Source organism: Thalassophryne amazonica, chromosome 10 (genome assembly GCF_902500255.1).
Source record: "Thalassophryne amazonica chromosome 10, fThaAma1.1, whole genome shotgun sequence".
Taxonomy (NCBI): domain Eukaryota; kingdom Metazoa; phylum Chordata; class Actinopteri; order Batrachoidiformes; family Batrachoididae; genus Thalassophryne; species Thalassophryne amazonica.
In genome coordinates this window covers 62,283,179-62,307,322 of record NC_047112.1, presented here as the reverse complement: position 1 = coordinate 62,307,322, position 24,144 = coordinate 62,283,179, and the positions used below count along the sequence as shown (strand labels likewise).

The 24,144-nt window shown below is 41.3% G+C and overlaps 1 protein-coding gene and 1 pseudogene across 1 annotated transcript in view; both read left to right on the top strand.

The window, feature by feature from the left end:
• Positions 1–491, top strand: part of LOC117518118 (rab GTPase-activating protein 1-like) — a 37,815-nt gene extending 37,324 nt beyond the window's left edge. The window contains exon 4 of the mRNA XM_034179180.1: positions 385–491. Within this exon, the coding sequence (XP_034035071.1) occupies positions 385–491 (107 nt within the window). The remainder of the gene's footprint in view (positions 1–384) is intronic.
• LOC117518117 lies at positions 488–23,462 on the top strand (annotated as a pseudogene).
• Positions 23,463–24,144: the final 682 nt, after the last annotated feature.

Here is a 24,144-nt window from a genome sequence, read left to right as displayed (position 1 = left end):
ATGTTCAGAATGTCAGCTGATGATTGCAGATGTCTGATATCACTAATGTAAGAATAAGGTAAGTCCCTTCAGCTGCTCCTTGTTTGCACTCGGTCACCACAGCAAATCCGAGGTGGATCTGCATGTTGATTGGCACAAGTTTTATGCGACTGCCCTCCCTGACGCAACTCCACATTACATGGGAGATTGTGGCAGGGTGGGGTTTGAACCAGGCACCTTCTGCACTGAAGCCAAGTGCCCTAACCCACTTTGCCCCACTCCTGGCCCATAACATATGTAAGATATAGACAGAAATTCCAGCATTGCATTTAGTAGTTTTCAGTTTAACATGTTAGGAAATACAGGCTACGTATGATATGTTACAGCTTGTTTGTCTGTACACAGATGTATTGTTTCCAGCAGTGTCCAGCCCCACTGTGCTGGAGGAGATAGTGTCCAGTTCAACAAGCTGTCTACCTGGGCTGTACCTGGGTCAAAGCCCCTCGGAATGAGGGAGAGGCAGAAGGCCATGACCACCTTACGGGCAGAGAGCGCAATTCCCATTCCCGTCACCCTGCACGTTCCAGTGGACCAGATGGCTCCGTCAGGTGAGGACTCTCTCTCTCTCTGTGTGTTTGTGTGTGTGTGGTGTTGTGTGTGTGTGTGTGTGTGTGTGTGTGTGTGTGTGTGTGTGGGGGGGACCTGGTTTGGGGGTAGGAGAGCAAAAATGAATCTGTTCAGAACTGTGCTTTGACAGTTTATTCAACAAGATGGGCTTGAGTTACAGGCTTCTATGGATGTGACTGGAGAAACTGCATCATGCAACTTTTACCTGTTTACGCCAGTCACATCATCATGTGGAACAAAGAAGCATGTTAGTGCAACAGATTAAATCAGCGCTCAATCTTCCATGTGCCCTCTGACAAACTGTATTGAAATCTCATGTTTTTAAAGAAATTTCTTCTTTGTGCTACTGCACTATCACGTTGTATGACTAGTGATGCAGTAGACGACACTGGCTGTAAAAGTGGCTAGTTTTCCAACTACTTAGGGTTCTGAAAACAGAGGGACTGGTTGAACGGTTTAAATGTGTTTTGTGAAGCCCGTTGAATTAAGCTAACATTCCAAGCACATCTTGTTTAATTGTGGTGATGTACAAAAAATTGTAGTCGCTGTACACTATCGACCTGACAATAGAGCCAACAGTATGAGTGCTTTCCTTCCAACCTGTCACCTCAGTGTGTAGCATGCAACTTTTGCCTGTTTACGGCAGTCACAGCATCATCAACGGTATGATCACGGAGTTCATCTTCCATCTTCGGGCAGTGCTTATGCTGGAATGTCCTGAAGTACTCCAGACAGAATTCAGGAAAAGTGGCTTTATAAAAGGTTAACTGACATTTTTGAGTATAGGTATTCAGTATTGTTTCTGACTTGTTCAAATGGCCAGTTCATGGAAAAATAGGATACCAAGCTAACATTTTTTTACTTTTAGCTTCAAAATGGACAAGAAATCTGCACGGTAGATAAATGACAAATTTTAAGTAAAGCGTTCAACATTTCTACGTGGGCATATTCTGATGTCCAGATTATGTTTTAAAATCATAACCAACAAATGACCATTAGACTGAATAAAATTAAAGACAATATTCGACATCCACATAATAACAATATGCATATTTGTTGCTGAGAGAACACACATTTTGTACCATCATTCAAACATCGATCAGGTCTTGTGACTTTTGCTTTTCTTAAACATAATAAACTTGGTTTGTAGAAATATTATTAAACAATATTCAAAACTGAGGCAGCAATATAAGGTCACATTGCACATGCTGGACAACATCATCAGCAAAGATATGAAATTTTGCCTATTTAGGGATACATTTCTAAGTGTTTTCCAATGAGAAATTTTAAATTGGAGCTTAGTATCCATGTTTCCAAGATTCAGGAGAGTTTATTACCAACTTCTACTCAAAATGCCACTTCCTGAAAAAAATGGTGTAAGTGGTCTTGTCTAAAGAGTCCAGTTAGTTCTGATTAAGCTTTTAAACACCTGCTGAGCTGCTTGTTTTAAGAGAAATCTTGCAGACATGTCTTTGTCTTCATGATCTAAAGTATTGCCTGTTTTATCTGAAATATTTCTTCTGCTCTTTTCTTATGATGAAGTCTGTTTTAGATATTGAATGTTTATTCCATTGATGATTGTATAATAGTGTTTCAGACACTTGCAGATCTTCCATTTTTATCTTTTATGTTAGCAGTGTCATGGTTAGAAATGAAAAATTGCAATCAGAAATTGACTGGAGAAAAAGTTGATGAATTGGATAATAAAATCAATCATTAAAATAAGAGTTCATATTTGTATAAGTATGTTGGAAGATTGTATTTTTTTTGTGGAGAAAAAAATAAATAAAAGTGAACTGTGTCCAGGATCGTGGACCAGGCCACAGGTACAGAGATTGCCTCCTTCCCCATCTACAAGGTGCTGTTTTGTGCTCGTGGCAAGGACGGCTCAGCGGAAAGTGACTGTTTTCTCCTTCACTGAGAGTTACCGCAGCTCTGAGGACTTTCAGATTCATGTCTTCTCCTGTCACATCAAAGAGGCTGTGAGTTTGACTTTACAGCCAAACATGATTGCTTTAAGGCAACAAAACATTTGTGTTCTTTATTCCCACTTTTAAACAACTGTTTGAGGTCCCAAACATAAGGGAGTAATGGGAGCAGGTTTTCAGTTTTTCCTGGATTCTGGCATTTAATTTGACTGACCAACACAACTTTAAGCATATAGATAATCAGTTAAAAGATGCTTTAATTGTATTGAAAGGAATAAAAAAGTTCCTTTTTTATGGCATGAGTTTAAATCCACAGGTTAAAGGTGGCTCAGTCTGCAGCTCCACAAGTACAGTCACTTTTCGGCCAGCAGATGGAACCATTGTGCTCAGTTGAGTTTCCGTATGTTAGCTTTGTAAGGAGTTTCACGATAGAAATGTATTAGATGAGTTTGTAAATATTGATTTAATGGGCAAGATGTTCTTTATCTCAGAGAAGTTAATTAATAAAGGTAAAGATCCAGGGCCTCTGTAATGCAGTTCTGTTTTGACCTTAATGATATGTTTTTCCCCTCCTCTCTAGTCTGTCACTAATTTGATTTTGCTAATTCTGTTAATTTTCTTTACCCAATTGTATTGTATTTTTTACATTAATCCTGACTTTCTGATCATTGAGAATCAGTTTGCGCATATATATATATATTATATATATATATATATATATATATATATATATATATATATATAATATATAATATATATAATATATATATATATATATATAGTAGTGTTCAGAATAATAGTAGTGCAATGTGACTAAAAAGATTAATCCAGGTTTTTAGTATATTTCTTATTGTTACATGGGAAACAAGGTACCAGTAGATTCTCACAAATCCAAATAGACCAAGCATTCATGATATGCACACTCTTAAGGCTATGAAATTGGGCTATTAGTAAAAACAAAAGTAGAAAAGGGGGTGTTCACAATAATAGTAGTGTGGCACTCAGTCAGTGAGCTCATCAGTTTTGTGGAACAAACAGGTGTGAATCAGGTGTCCCCTATGTAAGGATGAAGCCAGCACCTGTTGAACATGCTTTTCTCTGTGAAAGCCTGAGGAAAATGGGACGTTCAAGACATTGTTCAGAAGAACAGCGAAGTTTGATTAAAAAGTTGATTGGAGAGGGGAAAACTTATACGCAGGTGCAAAAAATTATAGGTTGTTCATCTACAATGATCTCCAGTGCTTTAAAATGGACAAAAAAAAAAACAGAGATGCGTGGAAGAAAATGGAAAACCATCAAAATGGATAGAAGAATAACCAGAATGGCAAAGGCTCACCCATTGATCAGCTCCAGGATGCTCAAAGACAGTCTGGAGTTACCTGTAAGTGCTGTGACAGACGCCTGTGTGAAGCTAATTTATTTGCAAGAATCCCCCACAAAGTCCCTCTGTTAAATAAAAGACGTGCAGAAGAGGTTACAATTTGCCAAAGAACACATCAACTGGCCTAAAGAGAAATGGAGGAATATTTTGTGGACTGATGATGATCTTTTTGGGTCCAAGGGCCACAGACAGTTTGTGAGATGACGCCAAACTGAATTCAAGCCACAGTTCAGTGAAGACAGTGAAGCATGGTGGTGCAAGCATCATTATATGGGCATGTTTCTCCTACTATGGTGTTGGGCCTATATATCGCATACCAGGTATCATGGATCAGTTTGGATATGTTAAAATACTTGAAGAGGTCATGTTGCCTTATGTTGAAGAGGACATGCCCTTGAAATGGGTGTTCCAAACCAACAAAATTAATGCCTCGCAGATGTGAAGAAATCATGAAAAACTGTAGTTATACAACTAAATACTAGTTTAGTGATTCACAGGATTGCTAAAAAAAAAAAGCAGTTGAACATAATAGTTTTGAGTTTGTAGCATCAGCAGCAGATGCTACTATTATTGTGAACACCCCTTTTCTTTTTTTACTAATAGCCCAATTTCATAGCCTTAAGAGTGTGCATATCATGAATGCTTGGTCTTGTTGGATTTGTGAGACTCTACTGAATCTACTGGTACCTTGTTTCCCATGTACAACAAGAAATATACTCAAAACCTGGATTCTTTTTAGTCACATAGCACTACTATTATTCTGAACACTGTGTGTGTGTGTGTGTGTGTGTGTGTGTGTGTATATGTATATATATGTATGTATATATATATATATATATATATATGTATATGTATGTATATATATATATATATATATGTAAGCCCCTTCGGTTTCTCCCTTGTTTGCACTCAGGGTCGCCACAGCAAATCCAAGGTGGATCTGCATGTTGAATAGGCACAGGTCTTACGCCAGATGCCCTTCCTGACGCATCTCCACATTACATGGAAAAATGTGGCAGGGGTGGGATTTGAACCTGGAGCCTTCTGAACTGAAACCAAGCACATATATTCATTATTCTGCTTTTCTCATTTGTGCTATGCAGCTCTGTTTTATTATAGTTGCCTTCATCCAGTAAATATTGACTGTTATGTCATTTCTTTTTCTTGTACTTTTTCATCCAGGTCAGTCGGATTCTGTACAGTTTCTCTACTGCTTTCCGGCGTTCTTCACGCCCGGCAGACATCAGGGACTCATCACAGACCAGTCCTACTGATAGCGACCTTTATACATTCACTGTTACACTTGAGATAAAAGAGGACGATGGCAAGGGCAACTACAGGTACTCACCGGGCAGTATTTGTTACCCTGAACGCTGCAGTAGATAGGGCATTTATAAGCATAAATGGAATATACCATTAATAACCATTTGTTCATTAGTCTATAATTATTTGCAACAATGAATTGATGTATTTTCATAAGCTTAGAATGAGCCCTCATATATCCATGGGAGTGGGCCCCCTCATGGAGGTTACCATGTTGCACGGCCATTTTGATATGGTACCACAAAATGGACGTAGTTATGCTGCCTTTCACATTTTGCAGATTGGTTGCAAGACTATAGAATACAGAAAATCAGTGGTTGCTTCTGCATACTAGTGCAGAATTCTACATAATCTTATACAAAGTAAAGGTAAGAGAGCATGAATCCCCAATCACTAAAGAAGTGAAAACATGAAGGACAGTGTTGTGGTTCACCGCATTTTTCTTCCCATGGCATCTTGTACGGTACAGCACCTAACTCGTGAACTGGTAAACTTGATTTGTTGAATTTATAATGCATTTACTGTGGTCAATTTAAATAAAATGTATCATAAACATAGTTAAATTTGACAGGAAAGTACAACCCCTGGCAAAAATTATGGAATCACCGGCCTCGGAGGATGTTAATTCAGTTGTTTAATTTTGTAGAAAAAAAGCAGATCACAGACATGATACAAAACTAAAGTCATTTCAAATGGCAACTTTCTGGCTTTAAGAAACACTATAAGAAATCAAGAAAAAAAGATTGTGGCAGTCAGTAACTGTTACTTTTTTAGACCAAGCAGAGGAAAAAATATGGAATCACTCAATTCTGAGGAAAAAATTATGGAATCACCCTGTAAATTTTCATCCCCCAAATTAACACCTGCATCAAATCAGATCTGCTCATTGACATTGACCCTATGCCATGACATTGACCCTATGTGTCTTTTTGCAAGGAATGTTTTGCAGTTTTTGCTCTATGGCAAGATGCATTATCATCTTGAAAAATGATTTCATCATCCCCAAACATCCTTTCTATTGTCCAAAATATCAACATAAACTTGTGCATTTATTGATGATGTAATGACAGCCATCCCCAGTGCCTTTACCTGACATGCAGCCCCATATCATCAATGACTGTGGAAATTTACATGTTCTCTTCAGGCAGTCATCTTTATAAATCTTATTGGAAAGGCACCAAACAAAAGTTCCAGCATCATCACCTTGCCCAATGCAGATTCGAGATTCATCACTGAATATGACTTTCATTCAGTCATCCACAGTCCACAATTGCTTTTCCTTAGCCCATTGTAACCTTGTTTTTTTCTGTTTAGGTGTTAATGATGCCTTTCGTTTAACTTTTCTGTATGTAAATCACATTTCCTTTAGGCGGTTTCTTACAGTTCGGTCACAGACGTTGACTCCAGTTTCCTCCCATTTGTTCCTCATTTGTTTTGTTGTACATTTTTCGATTTTTGAGACATATTGCTTTAAGTTTTCTGTCTTGATGCTTTGATGTCTTCCTTGGTCTACCAGTATGTTTGCCTTTAACAACCTTCCCATGTTGTTTGTATTTGGTCCAGAGTTTAGACACAGCTGACTGTGAACAACCAACATCTTTTGCAACATTGCGTGATGATTTACTCTCTTTTAAGAGTTTGATAATCCTCTCCTTTGTTTCAATTGACATCTCTCGTGTTGGAGCCATGATTCATGTCAGTCCACTTGGTGCAACAGCTCTCCAAGGTGTGTTCACTCCTTTTTAGATGCAGACTAATGAGCAGATCTGATATGATGCAGGTGTTAGTTTTGGGGATGAAAATTTACAGGGTGATTCCATAATTTTTTCCTCAGAATTGAGTGATTCCATATTTTTTTTCCTCTGCTTGGTCTAAAAAAGTAACCGTTACTGACTGCCACAATCTGTTTTTCTTTATTTCTTATAGTGTTTCTTAAAGCCAGAAAGTTGCCATTTGAAATTACTTTAGTTTTGTGTCATGTCTGTGATCTGCTTTTTTCTACAAAATTAAACAACTGAATGAACATCCTCCGAGGCCGGTGATTCCATACTTTTTGCCAGGGGTTGTATATATTTCAGCATGGCCTATTAAAGTGTCTGCTTTAAAAATGAACAGCAGGTTATAGAAAATGTAATTAGAACTACACATATGCTAGGTTGAGTTGACGCTCTTTTGTGCTTTTTTGCTTTTTATTTGCATATGTAGGTTTACATCAATTTAATAAATCTTTCTTTTACCCCTCTACAGCCCTGTCCCTAAAGACAGAGATAAATTTTACTTCAAGCTGCGACAGAGCATTCAGAAGAAGGTCGTTGTTTCAGTTCAGCAGACTTGCAATAAAGAGCTTGGCATTGAAAGGTGAGGAGCAGCCTGATCTTTCAGTGGGTTGAAATTTTTTCACACACTTATTGTAACTGATGGATGGTAACATTTTACTTTGACCAGCCATGACTGGATCTTTATTGCAATTTCTCATTTCAAATGTCGGTCCTGCATTCATTGCCCACCCTGTTTTACAGGATAAAATGCACTTAACCTCATCCAGAGTTGATTTTGCCTTCAGTTAAACTTTCACTCAGCTTTCCTCCTTACATTGCTCTTTGCTTTCAGGGGTTGCTTCCATAGAAAGTCACAGCTAATGAGCTGGATCGTATTTCTCCTGCTAGAGAAAAGAGGCATGCATTTTCAGCAGTCTTGTTGCTGTTATTTGCTACCATCACAATTTAAATGATTTTTGTCTCACTATGTCATATGAACTGAACTAATGGAGGTAATGATGCAGGGCTAAAAAAAAAAATTGCTCTAAATACGTTGGGTGTGAACACACCATCAAAAATCTATTACCTACAGAGAACAATGCAAAATAAATAAAATCACACCAACACTACATGATAAAAATGATCACCCCGCAGAGGAATAATGGTCTTCTTAATTGATTTGGACTTTCTGCACCCCCCTCCCACAACACTTTTTTTTTTTTTTTTTTTTTTTTTTTTTTTTTTTTTTTACATGCTGTGTCAGCACAGAAGCAGCATCAAACTAGATAAGCACTGAGTGTAGTCCCCCTTGCTTTAGTGGTTTTTGAGTAATCATGCTATGAAGGTGTTTCATTCGTGTCTGCTGGGTCGCTGTGTTTTACAGGTGATGACAGAACATGAAGTCGGAGTCTGTATTATGGTATCTTAACAGAACGAGAGAGCAGCTCAACATTGAAACAACAGTAGGAATGTGCATATTCCTGCCTGCTGTACCAGTTCTTCTTCCAAGCTTCTTGGTTTATCAAATGTCACTTAAACTTTAATCTGCACCCACTTGTATCTTTCCATTGCGCCTCTGGGAGGCATCCAGCTGTAAAGTCCCTGTCACACCTTGATGATGTAGCCTGTGTATGCCAACTGTAGTAAAAACACTGGCATACGTTGAATAAATTAATGCAGGTCTCACACCTTGATGATTTAACCAGCGTATACTGACAGCCCCATTTCCACTGAGTAGTTCGGGTCGGTACTGTGCGGTATTGTACGTGTCGGACGGTTAAGGCTTGCTTGATTTGCATTTCCACCGCAGGCAGAACCCTTTTGTTTGGCAGGTGGAACACTTAAGTACTGACGAGCATGTCATCCAGCGTGCACACGGTGTCGCGCGGCATCTTCTCTCCACACAGAGGCAAAGCTGAGTAATTGGGGATTTTCACGCTTCCGGGTTTCTTAGGCGGAAATAAAAGTTAGCTGTGCATTCTCTCTTCTGGTCAGTTGTCAACATTGGCTGAAGCGACTTCACTGTGTCATTGCTCTGTGCTGCTATGCAATTCCAACAAACAAACACAGCCGTACCACAACTTTTCACTCATTCCCGAGTGACAAAAGTCTCCGAACGAAATAGGTGAGAGCTCAGACCATAACGTTCGCTCTGCCGTTACTGTGGAGGAGCCCCTGTGTGAGGAAAAGTGGAGGACCTGGTAGTTTCAGCTGTGATGACAGAACACGACAACCATTCAGCTCCTCAGCCAGGTATGTTTGCTCTATCTATGATTGATTCCAATAATGTCTCAAGATTAACTTGTTTTATCATAAAATTGGACCTGTAATTGTTCATCTCTTCTTCACCCGCTTATTGGGGATCGGGTTGTGGGGGCAACAGCTCCAGCAGGGGTCCCTAGACTTCCCTTCCCAGGCCACATTGACCACCTCTGACTGGGGGATCCTGAGGCATTCCCAGACCAGTGTCGCTATATAATCTCTCCACCTAATCCTTCCCTGGGGTCTCCTCCCAGATGGAAGTACCTGGAACACCTCCTTAGGGACATGCCCAGGGGCATCCTTACCAGATGCCAGAATCACCTCAGCCGGCTCCTTTCAATGCAAAGAAGTAGCGGCTGTACTCCCAGCTCCCCACGGATGACCGAGCTTCTCAGCCTATCTCTAAGGGAGACACCAGCAACCCTTCTAAGGAAGCCCAGTTCATCTGCTTGTATCCACAATCTAGTTCTTATGGTTATGACCCACCCCTCATGACCATAGGTGAGAGTAGGAATGACTGACCAGTAGATCGAGAGCTTCACCTTTTGGCTCACCTCTCTTTTTGTCACAATGGTACGGTAAAGCGAATGCAATACCACCCCTGCTGCGCCGATTTTTCCGGCCAATCTCGCACTCCATTGTCCCCTCATTCATGAACAAAACCCCGAGCTACTTGAACTCCTTTACTTGGGGAAAGACTGCATTCCCTGCACGGAGTAGGCAATCCATCGGTTTCCTGCTGGCTGAGAACCATGGCCTCAGATTTAGAGATTTAGAGGTGTCTCATCCAAGACAGTCCCTCCACACCCAGAGCCTTCAGCATTTCTGGACGGATCTCATCAACCCCCGGGGCTTTGCCACTGCAGAGTTTGACTACCTCAGTGACTTCCACTATGGAAATTGATAATACCCCCATCAGTGTCCAGTTCTGCCCCTACTACAGAGGGTGCTCCAGTCTGATGCAGGAGTTCCTCATAGTGTTCCTTCCAGTGCCAGATTACATCCTCAGTTGAGGTCAACAAAGTCCCATTCTTACTGTACACAGCTTGGATGGTTCCCCATTTTCCCCTCCTGAGGTGCCTCACGGCCCACCTGAAGCACCTTGGTGCTGACCAAAAGTCCTTCTCCATGGTTACTCCGAACTCCTCCCACACCCATTGCTTTGCCTCCCCCACGGCAGAGGCTGCCGCCCTTCGGCCTGTCAGTACCTTTCAACTGCCTCGGGAGTCCTCAAAGGTAACATCCTGGAAGGACTCCTTCCTCAGTCGGAAGACTGCGTTTCCCTTCCACCACGGTGTTCGGGGGTTGCTGCTCCTTGAGGCACATACAACCTTCAGGCCACAGCTCTCCGCTTCAGCAATGGATGCTTTGATCATTGTCCATTCTGGTACAATGCCCCCAATCTCCACAGGGATGTTAGAAAAGCTCCGCCGGAGGTGTAAGTTGAAGAACTGTCAGACAGTGGACTCCTTCAGACATTCCCAGTTCACCCGCACTATCTGTTTGGGCTTACCTTGTCTGTCCAAAGTCATGCCCTACCCTCTGATGCAACTCACCACTAGATGGTGATCAGTTGTCGGCTCTGTTCCTCACTTCACCTGAGTGTCCAGAACATGCGGCCTCAGATCATATGACATATCATCTGATCTCTGGTACCATGTACACTTATGAGCATCCTTATGTTTGAACATGGTGTTTGTTATGGACAGTCCATGACTAGCACATTTGTCCAATAACAAACAACCATTCTGGTTTAGATCGGGGAGGTCATTCCTCCCAATTATGCCTCTTCAGGTGTGTCTGTTATTGCCTACATGTGCATTGAAGTACCGCAGCAGAACAATGGAGGCTCATGGGAGCCCCGTACAGATCTCCATTTAGGGACTCCAAGAAGGCCGAATACTCCAAACTGCTGTTCGGTGCATATGCACAAACAGTCAGAGTTTTCCCCTCAGCCACCCCAAGGCGCAGGGAGGGGACCCTTTCATCTACCGGGGTAAACTCCAACGTAGCGGGGCTCAGCCGAGGGCTCGTGAGTATCCCCACACCCGCCCGGTGCATCACACCCTGGGCAACTCCACAAAAGAATAAGGTCCAACCTTTATCAAGGAGAGTGGTTCCACAGCCCAGGCTGTGCATGGAGGCGAGGCTCACCAGAGCTAACTGGTATTCTACCTCCTGCACAAGCTCCTGTTCCTCCCCCTACAGCGCACCCCACACCAGTGGTTCCCCCTGCAGGTGGTGAGCCCACAGGGTGGAGATGGAAGGTCCATGTCGCCTTTGAAGTTCTGTGTATGTATGTTTTTGAGGGTGAGAGATAGAGAGAGAGGAGGATAAGGTCACTAACTTTTTTTTTCCTGATTATGAGCCCTGATATGAGCCCTGGCCAGTGAATCTCAATGTGATATATATATATATATATATATATATATATATATATATATATATATACCATTTTCCTTAAGCAAAAACTGAAAACGGGTCCCACAGACCCAAACACATTACGAGGATTAAAGCAAAGCAATATTTCACTAATACAACACACTGTAAGTTGGACACCAAATCTAATCAGAGCATTATTTGACACCAAAGCTAAGGCACACACACACACACACACACCACACACACACACACCACACACACACCACACACACACCACACACCACACACACACACACACACACACACAGGTGCTCCAACTCCTAATTCCCTAATGTATTATGTCCTTAAATATAGATGGTCATATGAATAACATGGAAACAGTAGGGAAATTGTGCTGCATAGGCCATGAGGTAAATATGATTTCTGTTAATATACAGTAAGAAAAGGGCTGTGTTGTGCACAACTCCATGGGCTGATTGTATGTTCTAAGTCTTACTGAATAAAATTAATCCCTTAGTAATCATTTCCTAGGTTAAACATTTTCATACTTTCAGCTTACAATTGCTCCAGTCGAGAGATACTGTCAGTGAGCTTACTGAATGGAATTTCAAATTCAAATTTATTAATTTATATAGCGCCAATTCACGACAAAATCGTCTCAAGGTGCTTCACAACATAAAAAACAATTAAAAATTTAAAACACAATAAAAACAACCATAAAAGAAAAACAGCAGTAAAAGAATACAAGATTAAAAACACATCATAACACTAATGATAAAACAGGGAAAATAAATGAGTCTTTAAACATGATTAAAGGTCTCCACAGTGTCTGCCGAATGTGTGCCGGCAGATCGTTCCACAGAGCTGGGGCACGATAGGAAAAGCTCTGTGACCGGCAGACTTTTTATTCACCCTGGGAACACACAAAAGTCCTGCACCCTGAGAACGCAGGGCCAGAGCTGGCACATAGGGGCTTATCAAGTCAGCCAGATAGGGAGGTGCAAGTCCATGAACAATTTTATAAACTAAAATCAGTACTTTAAAATCCGATCTTGCAGAAACAGGAAGCCAGTGCAGGGACGCCAAGATTGCCGTAATGTGGTCAAACTTTCTGCTCCGTGTCAAAAGTCTGGCAGCAGCATTCTGAACCAATTGAAGACCCCTGATCCTGGACTGCGGTAAGCCAGAGAATAGAGCATTACAATAGTCCAATCTAGAAGAGACAAATGCATGAATCAAAGTCTCAGCATCAGCCATAGACAGAATAGGACGAATCCTCGCTATATTTCGCAAATGGAAGAAGGCAGTCCTTGTAATGTCTCTAATGTGGAGATCAAAGGACAACGCAGGATCAAAAATTACTCCAAGGTTCCTCACTTTATCCGTATGATGTATACACACGGACCTAAGCTAAATGCTAGCTGATCAAATTGATGCCGATATCTCACTGGACCAAAAACCATAACTTCAGTCTTATCAGAATTTAAAAGTAGGAAGTTACTAGACATCCAACTTCTTATTGATGCAAGACAATCTTCCAAGGATTTTATGTGAGTAAGATTACCAGCAGTTATTGGCATATACAATTGAGTGTCATCAGCATAGCAATGAAAGGGAATCCCAAAACGCCGCAATATATTCCCGAGGGGTGCTACATAAAGAGAAAAAGCAAGGGGCCCAAAACGGATCCCTGAGGAACCCCAAACTTCATGTCTCTACGATCGGAGGAGGTTCCATTACACAATACACAGTAGGAACGACTGGACAGGTACGACGTCAACCATGCAAGAGCAGTTCCAGTAATCCCAAAGTGATTCTCCAGCCTATTGAGTAGAATATGGTAATCCACAGTATCAAATGCAGCACTAAGATCCAGCAGCACCAGGACCGTAGTGATATTCGAGTCCATTGCTCGAAAAAGGTCATTCACTACTTTAGTAAGTGCTGTCTCTGTGGAGTGAAATTTTCTAAAAGTAGACTGCAGTGGCTCAAAAAGATTATTCTCAGTGAGGTAGTCCACGAGCTGTCGCGAGACCACTTTTTCCAGGATTTTAGAACAAAATGACAGATTTGATATCGGTCTATAATTCTTCAATACACTAGGGTCGAGATTAGATTTTTTTAAGTAATGGTTTGATCACTGCGGACTTAAAACACTTAGGAACAGATCCAGAAGTTAATGAGAGATTTATAATTTCCAGCACAGTTGGTCCAAGAATGGGCCACAGGTCCTTAAACAGTTTTGTTGGTATAGGATCAATTAAACAGGTTGTGCTTTTAGTAGACGTCACGAGCTTCGTCAGTGCCTAGCGAGATACCATCAAAATCTGTAAATCTGGATACCACCTCAGTGGGCGCATCCACCTCCACAGCAGTATGCAGTGGTTGGGCCAAAGCCTGCTGAGATATACTCAACCTAATATCCTCAATTTTCTTCTCGAAGTAATCCAAGAAGTCCTGTGCTGAGAAAGGAGAGTGAATAACAGGTGGCTGTCCATGAATAAGAAGTGCTACAGTTTCAAACAAAAACTTGGAATTATGCTTATTTTTATGAATCAGAATAATAGGCACGCTTTGTAGCCAGTAGTGCCTGCTTATAATCCAAGACAGCATCTCGCCATGCAAGATGGAACACCTCTAACTTAGAACTACGCCATTTCCGTTCAAAACCTCGAGCCTTCTGCCTAAGGTCACGCAGGTAACCATTAAACCAAGGTGAGTATGCCTTGGGAAGGCGTGTCCTTAAGAGAGGAGGCGCAACCTTGTCCAGTGTGGCCTTGAGCGCTGAGTTCAAGCCATCCGCAAGACTATCCACTGCCTGAATATTCTCTAACCCCGAGGCCAAATTTCAGGCAGTCTGGCTTCGAGTTCTATAATTGAAGGAGTAATGCGTCGCCGCAAAGAAAGACAAGGCTTTCGATCCAATGGGTGACATCACACCAGCTCTCCAGTTTATGCTTACAACACATAATATTTCCAGCATTTTTCCCCTCCACTTCTAACAACACACAAAAACTTTGAATGCACATGCATGATTTAACTACCGGTGTTCTGTCGAGATGTGTGGTCTTGTTGAATTGTGTGTCTCGTTGCATAATCGACAGTTCTGCGTCCCGACAATATTGTACTGTAAATACAGCGTGCACATGCAAATTTTTAAATTTTTAAAATTTAAAAGACACTTTTTGCTATTGTATTTTCATGTAAAAACAAAACTTATCTGCACTTCTTCTCAAGTCCACGTGTGAATATTCTGTCGAGTTGAGTGTCCCGACAATATTGTACTCTAAATACAGTGTGCACATGCAAATTTTAAAAGACACTTATTGCTGTTGTATTTTTATTCCCTGGTCGCTCGGTCGAGGAGTTCAACGGGGTAAAGAGAGGCGCGTCAATCCTGAGGTGAAAGGCGGGGGGGGTTAGGCGGGGGGGGTTGGGGGGGGGGGGGGGGAGTGAAAGTGCGGGTAGAGAGAACTGTGCATGCGTGTGCATGCGCAGCTGTGCGGAGGGCTGGCCTCTCGACAGGAACGATATCTCGTCAGAGCACCGGTGTAAAACGTGTCACTTCTTGGAAGTTTTAACTTCGGAGTGATTCATCTTGTTAGAGATATACGATCTTTACTTCAACTCTTCTGACAGCAGCCAGCAAGGAGTTCCTGTCCGTTTTATATAAGTGAGTTGACAGCTGTTTTTTGTCAGCATATGTATTATGTTACTTTCACATCTTATTTTCAGCCGTCTGTTTCCCTTTTGTGATTTGTTTGTGGTGGTAGGTGGGGTGCTGCTGATTGTTTTGGACTGCTAACTGCAGCTTAGCTTTAGCCAAACTTAGCTTAGCTGACAGGGCTGGTCTGGAGTGGCACACATTCTTTTTATGTTGCATTCAGGAGTTTGACAACCATGCGTGTCTGTTTTACATTCAGGACCGATATTAACTGTGGTGAGGCGAAGAACACACAAGGCAAGTTAGCATGTTAGCTAATGTGTTGTTAGAGGAAGCTGTAAGTCTGCTGCATTACTAATGTAAAGGCAGCGGCACTCCTTGAAGTGTTTAAATGCTGCTAAATCCCAGTACAACCAACAACATGTTTAAAGTGACAGGTTGTCACATCTATCTGCTGATGCTGTGAGATGGGACTGTGAGCTGATTCAGGCCTGTAAGCATCACAAGACTCTTAACATTAAATGGATTTATTGGGGAAAAGTCCCCACAGGAGACAACATCTTCAGTGAGGTTGTCCAGAAATTAACAGCTACGTACTTCCTAAACTCGAAAACAAAGCATCACCACCTGAATTAATGGCTTGAGAAGGCACTTTTTGTGGCTGATTTGTTGATACTAATATTTCATTATTTATTTTAGTGCAGGGAATAAATTATTTTAATAGTTGTCTCTTTGAAGTCAATTACATATCACGCACAAATGTGTAACAAACTACTGCTCTTTCAGAACTTTATTCGGACATGTTAAACAGACAAGAATAATTGAATATTGTAATGACATAACTTTTGTTTACTTCAAGTCTGTAAGAAGTAGGATTGAAGTGTAAACTTATAGAGTCCTACCCTTATTTAAAAGGCAAAGGCTATACGCCCAACCATTGGGCAGATAAATATAATGTCCTACCTTATTTGTCCAACCGTTGGGCAGATAAGTCATACATTGAACGTTACATGCACAACAGTTGGGCAGAAATATAATGTCTTATCTATTCGCCCAACTGTGATCGTGTATTTGACATGTTTTGTGCATCTAAACTACATTTTTACACCACTTTTTAAGGCTCTGTTGTGGCGTATGTTTGACACATTTAACGGCGCTGTCTTTAATAACTGTGAAAACACCGCAATGGATCAAAACAGACAAACTTCATAAACATTTTGAATGGAAGCCTGTTAATGACGACGAAACAGTTTTTGAACAAAATGCTGCTTGTTGGCTGTAAGATGGTGTTAGTTTGACACTGTTCCCTGGGTGTGATGAGCCAAACAGAACCGCTTTAGATCACAGTCCCTCTGCGGGCTGCGAACCCTCCCACAGCCAGCGAAAAAATATCCGCCTTTTTCCCTCCTGCGTTGAAACTGGAAGTGAGCTTACAAGCGCGCTCATTGGTCGGTTGTGGTTGGGCGTATATGCTCGTGAATTTACTTTATTGACCCAACGGTTGGGCGTATAGCCACTCTCTATTTAAAAAGTAAATGAAAAACCAAAATGTTTTCTGCTTCAGTTCTTTTTCACTTTGAACACAAACTCAATCTAGTCATGTCACAAACAAGCAAACACAGATTCTAATCCAATTACATTTTTTTCCATGAATGTGATTGGTTAATCATGTGAGATTTCAGACTATAAATATCACGTAGACAGTGGTAAACTATTAAAATCGTTTCACATTTGATGTGTTACTCCACCCCTGACCACGTTGCTGCGCAGGTGTCAACAGTGACGTTGTTATCTGAGACTGACAGAAACAAGTGCAGCAACAACAATCCCGAAAATATGTGGATTTAATGGATTTAACTGGATTGATTGATTGGATTTACCATGGATTTAACTCAGTGCAGCTGACAAGATGGAGAAATCTGTGGGTCTGCTCACAGAATTTCCAGTTTGGCCTGATGATGCCGTTGTGACAGTAAGCTTTGACGAGCTAAGCACACCCATTCACGATTCACTGACCAAATTACTTACAGAAAAATTAGCCATGCAAAGAATGGAATTGGATTAGAATGGGAATAACCCTGTTGTGTCTGATGATTTGCGGACATTCATGCTGGATTACAGTTGCAAATATCCATTTTACCGGCTCCGCTAACCCGTCGCCAGTAAAACTCCTTTTAACACTCAATTTGCAACCATAAAATCCAGCATGAACCTCTGCAGATCATCAGATACGACAGGGTTATTCCTTAAACATAGTAAAGCAGGGGTGCCCAACCTTTTTTTGAACTGAGATCTACTTCTAAAGTTGACAGTGTATCAAGATCTACCAGGCCATATCGAACACCACAGCGTAGCCGCAATATAATGTGCACCAATATAATAACAGAATTTTCTGGCAGGTTTTAACAATGATAATGCATCATTGAAGTAAATATGCATGGTGGAAAAGAATAAGCACAAGTAGGCCTAGGACTGGCCTCAAGTTGGAAAAGTTGTTCCCTACCTTAGTGGGACTTCTGACCCTGAGAGGAGGAAGCTGGTCTCTCATAGTTCGGACAGTGCAGCTGTAAGCAGGTACTCAGGCAGCCTCTGTCTGCATTATATTCCAGATTTGGACATTCATGTCAGGTGTTGCTCTGGATTTGAGCTCAGTCATTTTTCAGTCTGAGGATCCAGGTTGATACAGTCCACATCTATAACTTCCTCAAATGGAAAACAGAGAAAACTGACAACAGGCTCTTTGGATGCAAAGTCAGTGAAGCGGCTGTGAAATTCTGACAAGATGCTCGGCACGTGATCATCATAATGTGCACTCTCAGGCTCCGCCCAGTCGGTGTCCTGGTGCTTAAGTTCTGTGTCCATGTGTGGAAAGTTCTGCAGGTCACACTGTTGCAACCTTCTTGATAGCACATGTAATATGCTTTTAAACTTTCTTTCAAATCCAAAAGCTGTGCATATTCAGCATGGTTTGAACGTTTCAGAAATTCTTGCATTTCAAGCAGAAGACCATTCCAGAAATTTACCTCTGCTGAGCCACCTAACACCTGTGTGCAGCAGATGTGCCTCTCCTCCAGCTGCGAACAGAATAAATGTGTCCTCCTGGCTCGAACAGAACACTGCAATCTTGTTCGCCACATTCATCACTCTTAGCCTAGGCTCAGTGTTAGCTGGTCAAATTGATGCCGATGTTTCACTGTACCAAGAGCCATCATTTCAGTCTTATCAAAGTTGAAAAGTAGGAAGTTGCTAGACATCCAGCTTCTCATTGATGGAAGGCAATCTTTTACTTTGATTTCATGTGGATGAGATTACCAGCAGTAATCGGTATGTATAACTGAGTATCATCAGCATCGCAGTGAAAAGTAATCCCAAACACTTAATATGTACCCAAGGGGTGGTACATAAAGGGAGAAAAGCAGGGGGCCTAAGATGGACCCTTGTGGAACCCCAAATTTCATGTCACTAAGGTTAGAGGTAGTGTTATTGTACAAAACACAGTGAGATGACTGGTCAGGTATGACATCAACCATGCAAGGGCATTCCCAGTAATCCCAACATGATTCTCCAGCCTATCGAGTAGAATATGATAATCCACGATATCAAATGCAGCACTGAGATCTAACAGCACCAGAACCGTAGTGGTGTCCGAATCCATTGTAAGCAGAAGATCATTCACCACTTTAGTGAGAACCGTCTCTGTGGAATGATATTTTCTAAAAGCAGACTGCAGTGGCTCAAAGAGATTACTCTCAGTAAGATGGTCCACAAGCTGCCATGAAACCACTTATTCCAGAATTTTAGAGCAAAATTATAAATTTGATATTGGCCTATAGTTTTTCAATATACTTGGGTCAAAATTAGATTTCTTAAGTAATTGTTTAATCACTGCAAATTTGAAACATTTAGGAACAGATCCAGGGGTTAATGAGAGGTTAATAATTTCCAGCACAGTCAGCCCAAGAGTGGCCCACAGATCCTTAAACAGTTTTGTTGGTATAGGATGAAATAAGCAGGTTGTGCTTCTTGTAGACGTTACGAGTTTCGTCAGCATGTCAAATAAGTATGGTCTCCAACAGACTGAGGATCTAGAACCATCTCCTGCATTTTTTTACATTTATAACCAGGTGGTTGGCGTTGCACCATTGAACAAAAGTCTCAACCTCAAAGAAATAAGATGAGGGATCTTTGTCCTTGTGCAAAAGACTGATGAATGCAGTGTCATCAGAAAACCTAAAAATTAGGTTACCCGGGAGGCTACTGCTGCATTCATTTTGTATATAAAGTAAACAAGACAGGGGAACTCGCACAACCCTGAGGTCTGGAGTCTGAGACTGTATCATTTACTTTAACGTTCTTAGTTTTGTTAGTTAAAAAAGAATAAAATCTTTTCACAATAAGTGGGTCTACAGTCATCTAAGACAATTTGCTTATCAACAGATGAGGTCTCAAAGTATTAAAAACAGAACTAAAATCAACAAATAAAAGATGTGCATAAGCCTTAGGGTCCTCAGGGTGCTTTAGGGTCAGATGGGTAATACTATTAATTGCATCATCTGTTCCTCTCCCATGTCTGTAAGCAAACTGTTGTAGGTCCAGTTCAGAGCTGACATCAGCTTTCAATATGGAAATAATATATTAAACATTTAACTACCACGGACGTTAAAGCTACTGCAATAATTTACATGCAGAGAAATTTTTCTTCATACACTGAATTACCACAGTTATTAATCAGGAGTTTCCTTTTGGTGTTTTTTTAAAAAAATTTTCAGATATTATGAATTTTATTAAATTCAGTCTTAATTTATTGTAGTCAAAAACTCTCAAGTTTTCAGTTCCTAGTTCAGTTTTACAATTCTGTTGCTCAGAGGCCATTTTTAGAATGAAATATATCCATGTCAGTATCATATTTTCGCTGTTCTGTAAGTCCAGTTACTAATCTTAAAGTGTTGGAGCAAATGGATTTTTATTTATTCATATTTTTTGCTATGGAAAAGTCACAGTCAAAGTGAACTTTATTGTCAGTCAAGCCATGCAACAGTACATTACACAGAAGGAAATTGTGTTTCCCCAAACTCCAAAAGTGCAGTAACAGAGGCTAAATTAGACATACAACTAAATATAAACTGGACATGAGACATCACTGGGACATAAAATGCAAATAATATCAGTAACAGAACAACAATCAACACGACATATAGACAAGTGAGCATACATTTCCAAGGCTGTCAGAGTGTTACAGAATGTAGTCAGTTGAGGTATGTTATTGGAGTGCAATAGTCCTGAGTACAACAATATAGGTGCAGTGTGGCAAAAGTGCAGAGTAGCAGCATGGAGGTGAATAAGTTTGTAAACTTTTTGTTTTTTGTGCAAAGGAATGTGCATAAAAATACAACCCCTGGCAATAATTATGGAATCACCGGCCTCGGAGGATGTTCATTCAGTTGTTTAATTTTGTAGAAAAAAAGCAGATCACAGACATGACACAAAACTAAAGTAATTTCAAATGGCAACTTTCTGGCTTTAAGAAACACTATAAGAAATCAAGAAAAAAAAATTGTGGCAGTCAGTAACAGTTACTTTTTTAGACCAAGCAGAGGGAAAAAAAATATGGACTCACTCAATTCTGAGGAATAAATTATGGAATCACCCTGTAAATTTTCATCCCCAAAACTAACACCTGCATCAAATCAGATCTGTTTGTTAGTCTGCATCTAAAAGGAGTGATCACACCTTGAAGAGCTGTTGCACCAAGTGGACTGACATGAATCATGGCTCCAACACGAGAGATGTCAATTGAAACAAAGGAGAGGATTATCAAACTCTTAAGAGGGTAAATCATCATGCAATGTTGCAAAAGATGTTGGTTGTTCACAGTCATCTGTGTCTAAACTCTGGACCAAATACAAACAACATGGGAAGGTTGTTAAAGGCAAACATACTGGTAGACCAGAATCAGAAGAAGTTTATTGCCATTGCCAATGAACAGGATTCACAGACTATGAATTTGCTTCGATATAATGGTGCAACATTAAACAGAGAGCAATATAAAATACTAAGATAAAATATACAATATGTGCCAAAATAAGACAAAATATAAGTTAAAAAATGACATATGAAAGGCTGTGTGCAACAGAAAAACAGAAAGAAAGAGAAATAGAAGAAAAACAGTGCAGTGGGAGGAGTGCAATTAAAACCAAAGTACATTGTCTAAAGTGACCCATGATAAAGTGACAGAGTTAAGGTTAAGGTGACTGAGTTATGAGGAGTTCATGAGGACCAGTTCATGAGACCAAGGAAGACATCAAAGCATCAAGACAGAAAAAGCAATATGTCTCAAAAATTGAAAATGTGTCAATATGTCTCAAAAATTGGAAAATGCACAACAAAACAAATGAGGAACGAATGGGAGGAAACTGGAGTCAACGTCTGTGGCTGAACTGTAAGAAACCGCCTAAAGGAAATGGGATTTACATACAGAAAAGCTAAATGAAAGCCATTAACACCTAAACAGAAAAAAACAAGGTTACAATGGGCTAAAGAAAAGCAATCATGGACTGTGGATGACTGGATGAAAGTCATATTCAGTGATGAATCTCGAATCTGCATTGGGCAAGGTGATGATGCTGGAACTTTGTTTGGTGCCGTTCCAATGAGATTTATCTTAATCCAATTGAAAATCTTTGGAAGTTGAAGAAAATGGTCCATGACAAGGCTCCAACCTGCAAAGCTGATCTGGCAACAGATATCAGAGAAAGTTGGAGCCAGATTGATGAAGAGTACTGTTTGTCACTCATTAAGTCCATGCCTCAGAGACTGCAAGCTGTTATAAAAGCCAGAGGTGGTGCAACAAAATACTAGTGATGTGTTGGAGCGTTCTTTTGTTTATGATTCCATAATTTTTCCTCAGAATTGAGTGATTCCATATTTTTTTCCCTCTGCTTGGTCTAAAAAAGTAACCGTTACTGACTGCCACAATTTTTTTTCCTGATTTCTTATAGTGTTTCTTAAAGCCAGAAAGTTGCCATTTGAAATGACTTTAGTTTTGTGTCATGACTGTGATCTGCTTTTTTTCTACAAAATTAAACAACTGAATGAACATCCTCCGAGGCCGGTGATTCCATAATTTTTGCCAGGGGTTGTAGTGTGTTGTGTGGTTGGGGGGGTTATGCTCTTGCTTTTGGGAGTGAGTTTAGCAGTCTGATGGCCTGTGGGGAAAAAGCTGTTGCTGAGTCTGGTGGTCCTGCAGCGCGTACTGCTGTAGCGCTTGCCAGATGTTAGGAGGGTAAACAGTTTGTTTGAGGGGTGGGTAGGGTCTTTGATGATGTTGATGGCTCTTCTGTGGCAGCGGGATGGGTACAGATCCTGTATGGATGGTTGGGCTGACCTTGTGATCTTGCTGTTCTCACCACTCTCTGTAGCGCTTTCTGGTCAGCAACATGGCAGCTGCCATACCAGACTGAGAGACTGCTGGTGAGGATGCTCTCTCAATGGCACCCCTGTAGAAGATGGTGAGTGCTGAAGGGGGGAGACTGTTTCTCCTCATCCTGCGTAGGAAGTAGAGACGTTGCTGTGCTTTCTTGACAAGGGAGGTGGTGTTGGTTGTCCATGTCAGGTCATCAGTGATGTGCACCCCCAGGAACTTGGTGCTTTTCACTGATTCCACAGCACTGCTATTGATGGTGAGAAGTGTGTGAGGCTTGTGATTCTTCCTGAAGTTCGCCATTATTTCCTTTGTTTTGTTGACATTGAGGTGCAGGTTGTTGATGTCACACCAGTTGATGAGATGGTGTACCTCCTCTCTGTAGGCTGAGTCATCATCGGTACTGAGGCCCACTACTGTTGTGTCATCTGCAAACTTGATGATGTGGTTTGAGTTGTGTCTGGCACAACAGTCATGGGTCATCAGGGTGAACAGCAGAGGGCTCAGCACACATCCCTGCAGGACCCCTGTGTTCATGATGGTGGTCTGTGAGGAATTTTTGTCAACTCTTACTGTCTGTGGTCTGTTGGTGAGAAAGTCCAGTAGCCAGTTGCAGAGTGGGGTGCTGATGCCTATAGTACTCAGTTTGTTCACCAGGTGTTGTGGGATGACTGTGTTGAAGGCAGAGCTGAAGTCAATGAACAGCATCCGCACGCAGCTGTCTTTGTTCTCCAGATGAGCCAGGCTGAGGTGAAGTGCTGCTGCTATGGCATCATCAGTGGAGCGCTTGGGACGGTACGCAAACTGCAATGGGTCAAGAGTGGCAGGTAGGCTGGATGTTATGTGAGCCTTGACCAGCCTTTCAAAGCACTTCATCACAATGGGAGTGAGTGCAATGGGCCGGTAGTCATTCAGGGTTGTTACTGGAGATTTCTTGAGTAGCGGTATGATGGTGCTGGCTTTGAAGCATTCTGGTATGATGGCTTGGCTCAGAGAGATGTTGAAGATATCTGTGAGAACATCTGTGAGTGAGTCAGCACAGTCTCTAAGCACACACCCAGGTATATTGTCAGGGCCGCCAGCCTTCCTGGGGTTAAGCTTTTCAAGGGTCGTCCGCACATCAGCTGGGTCCAGTTGAAGTGTTGCATTGTCCAAGCAGTGAGGGGCTTTTGTTGGAGTGGTGGTGTTGTTTTCTTCAAAACGACTGAAGAAGAATGTGCCCAGTGGTGGTGGTGTATATATCAGAATTAATTTCAGTAATATAATCACATGTACCTATTCCAAACATCCATTTTCTTCTCTGATACATGAAGCTGACCGTGCATGTGTGTTTGCTATGAACACCCACAGTAATTAAGCAATCCACACCAAACTTGGTATGGTGACTGGGGGCACCAAAAGGGAGGTCACTGGGGCCCTTA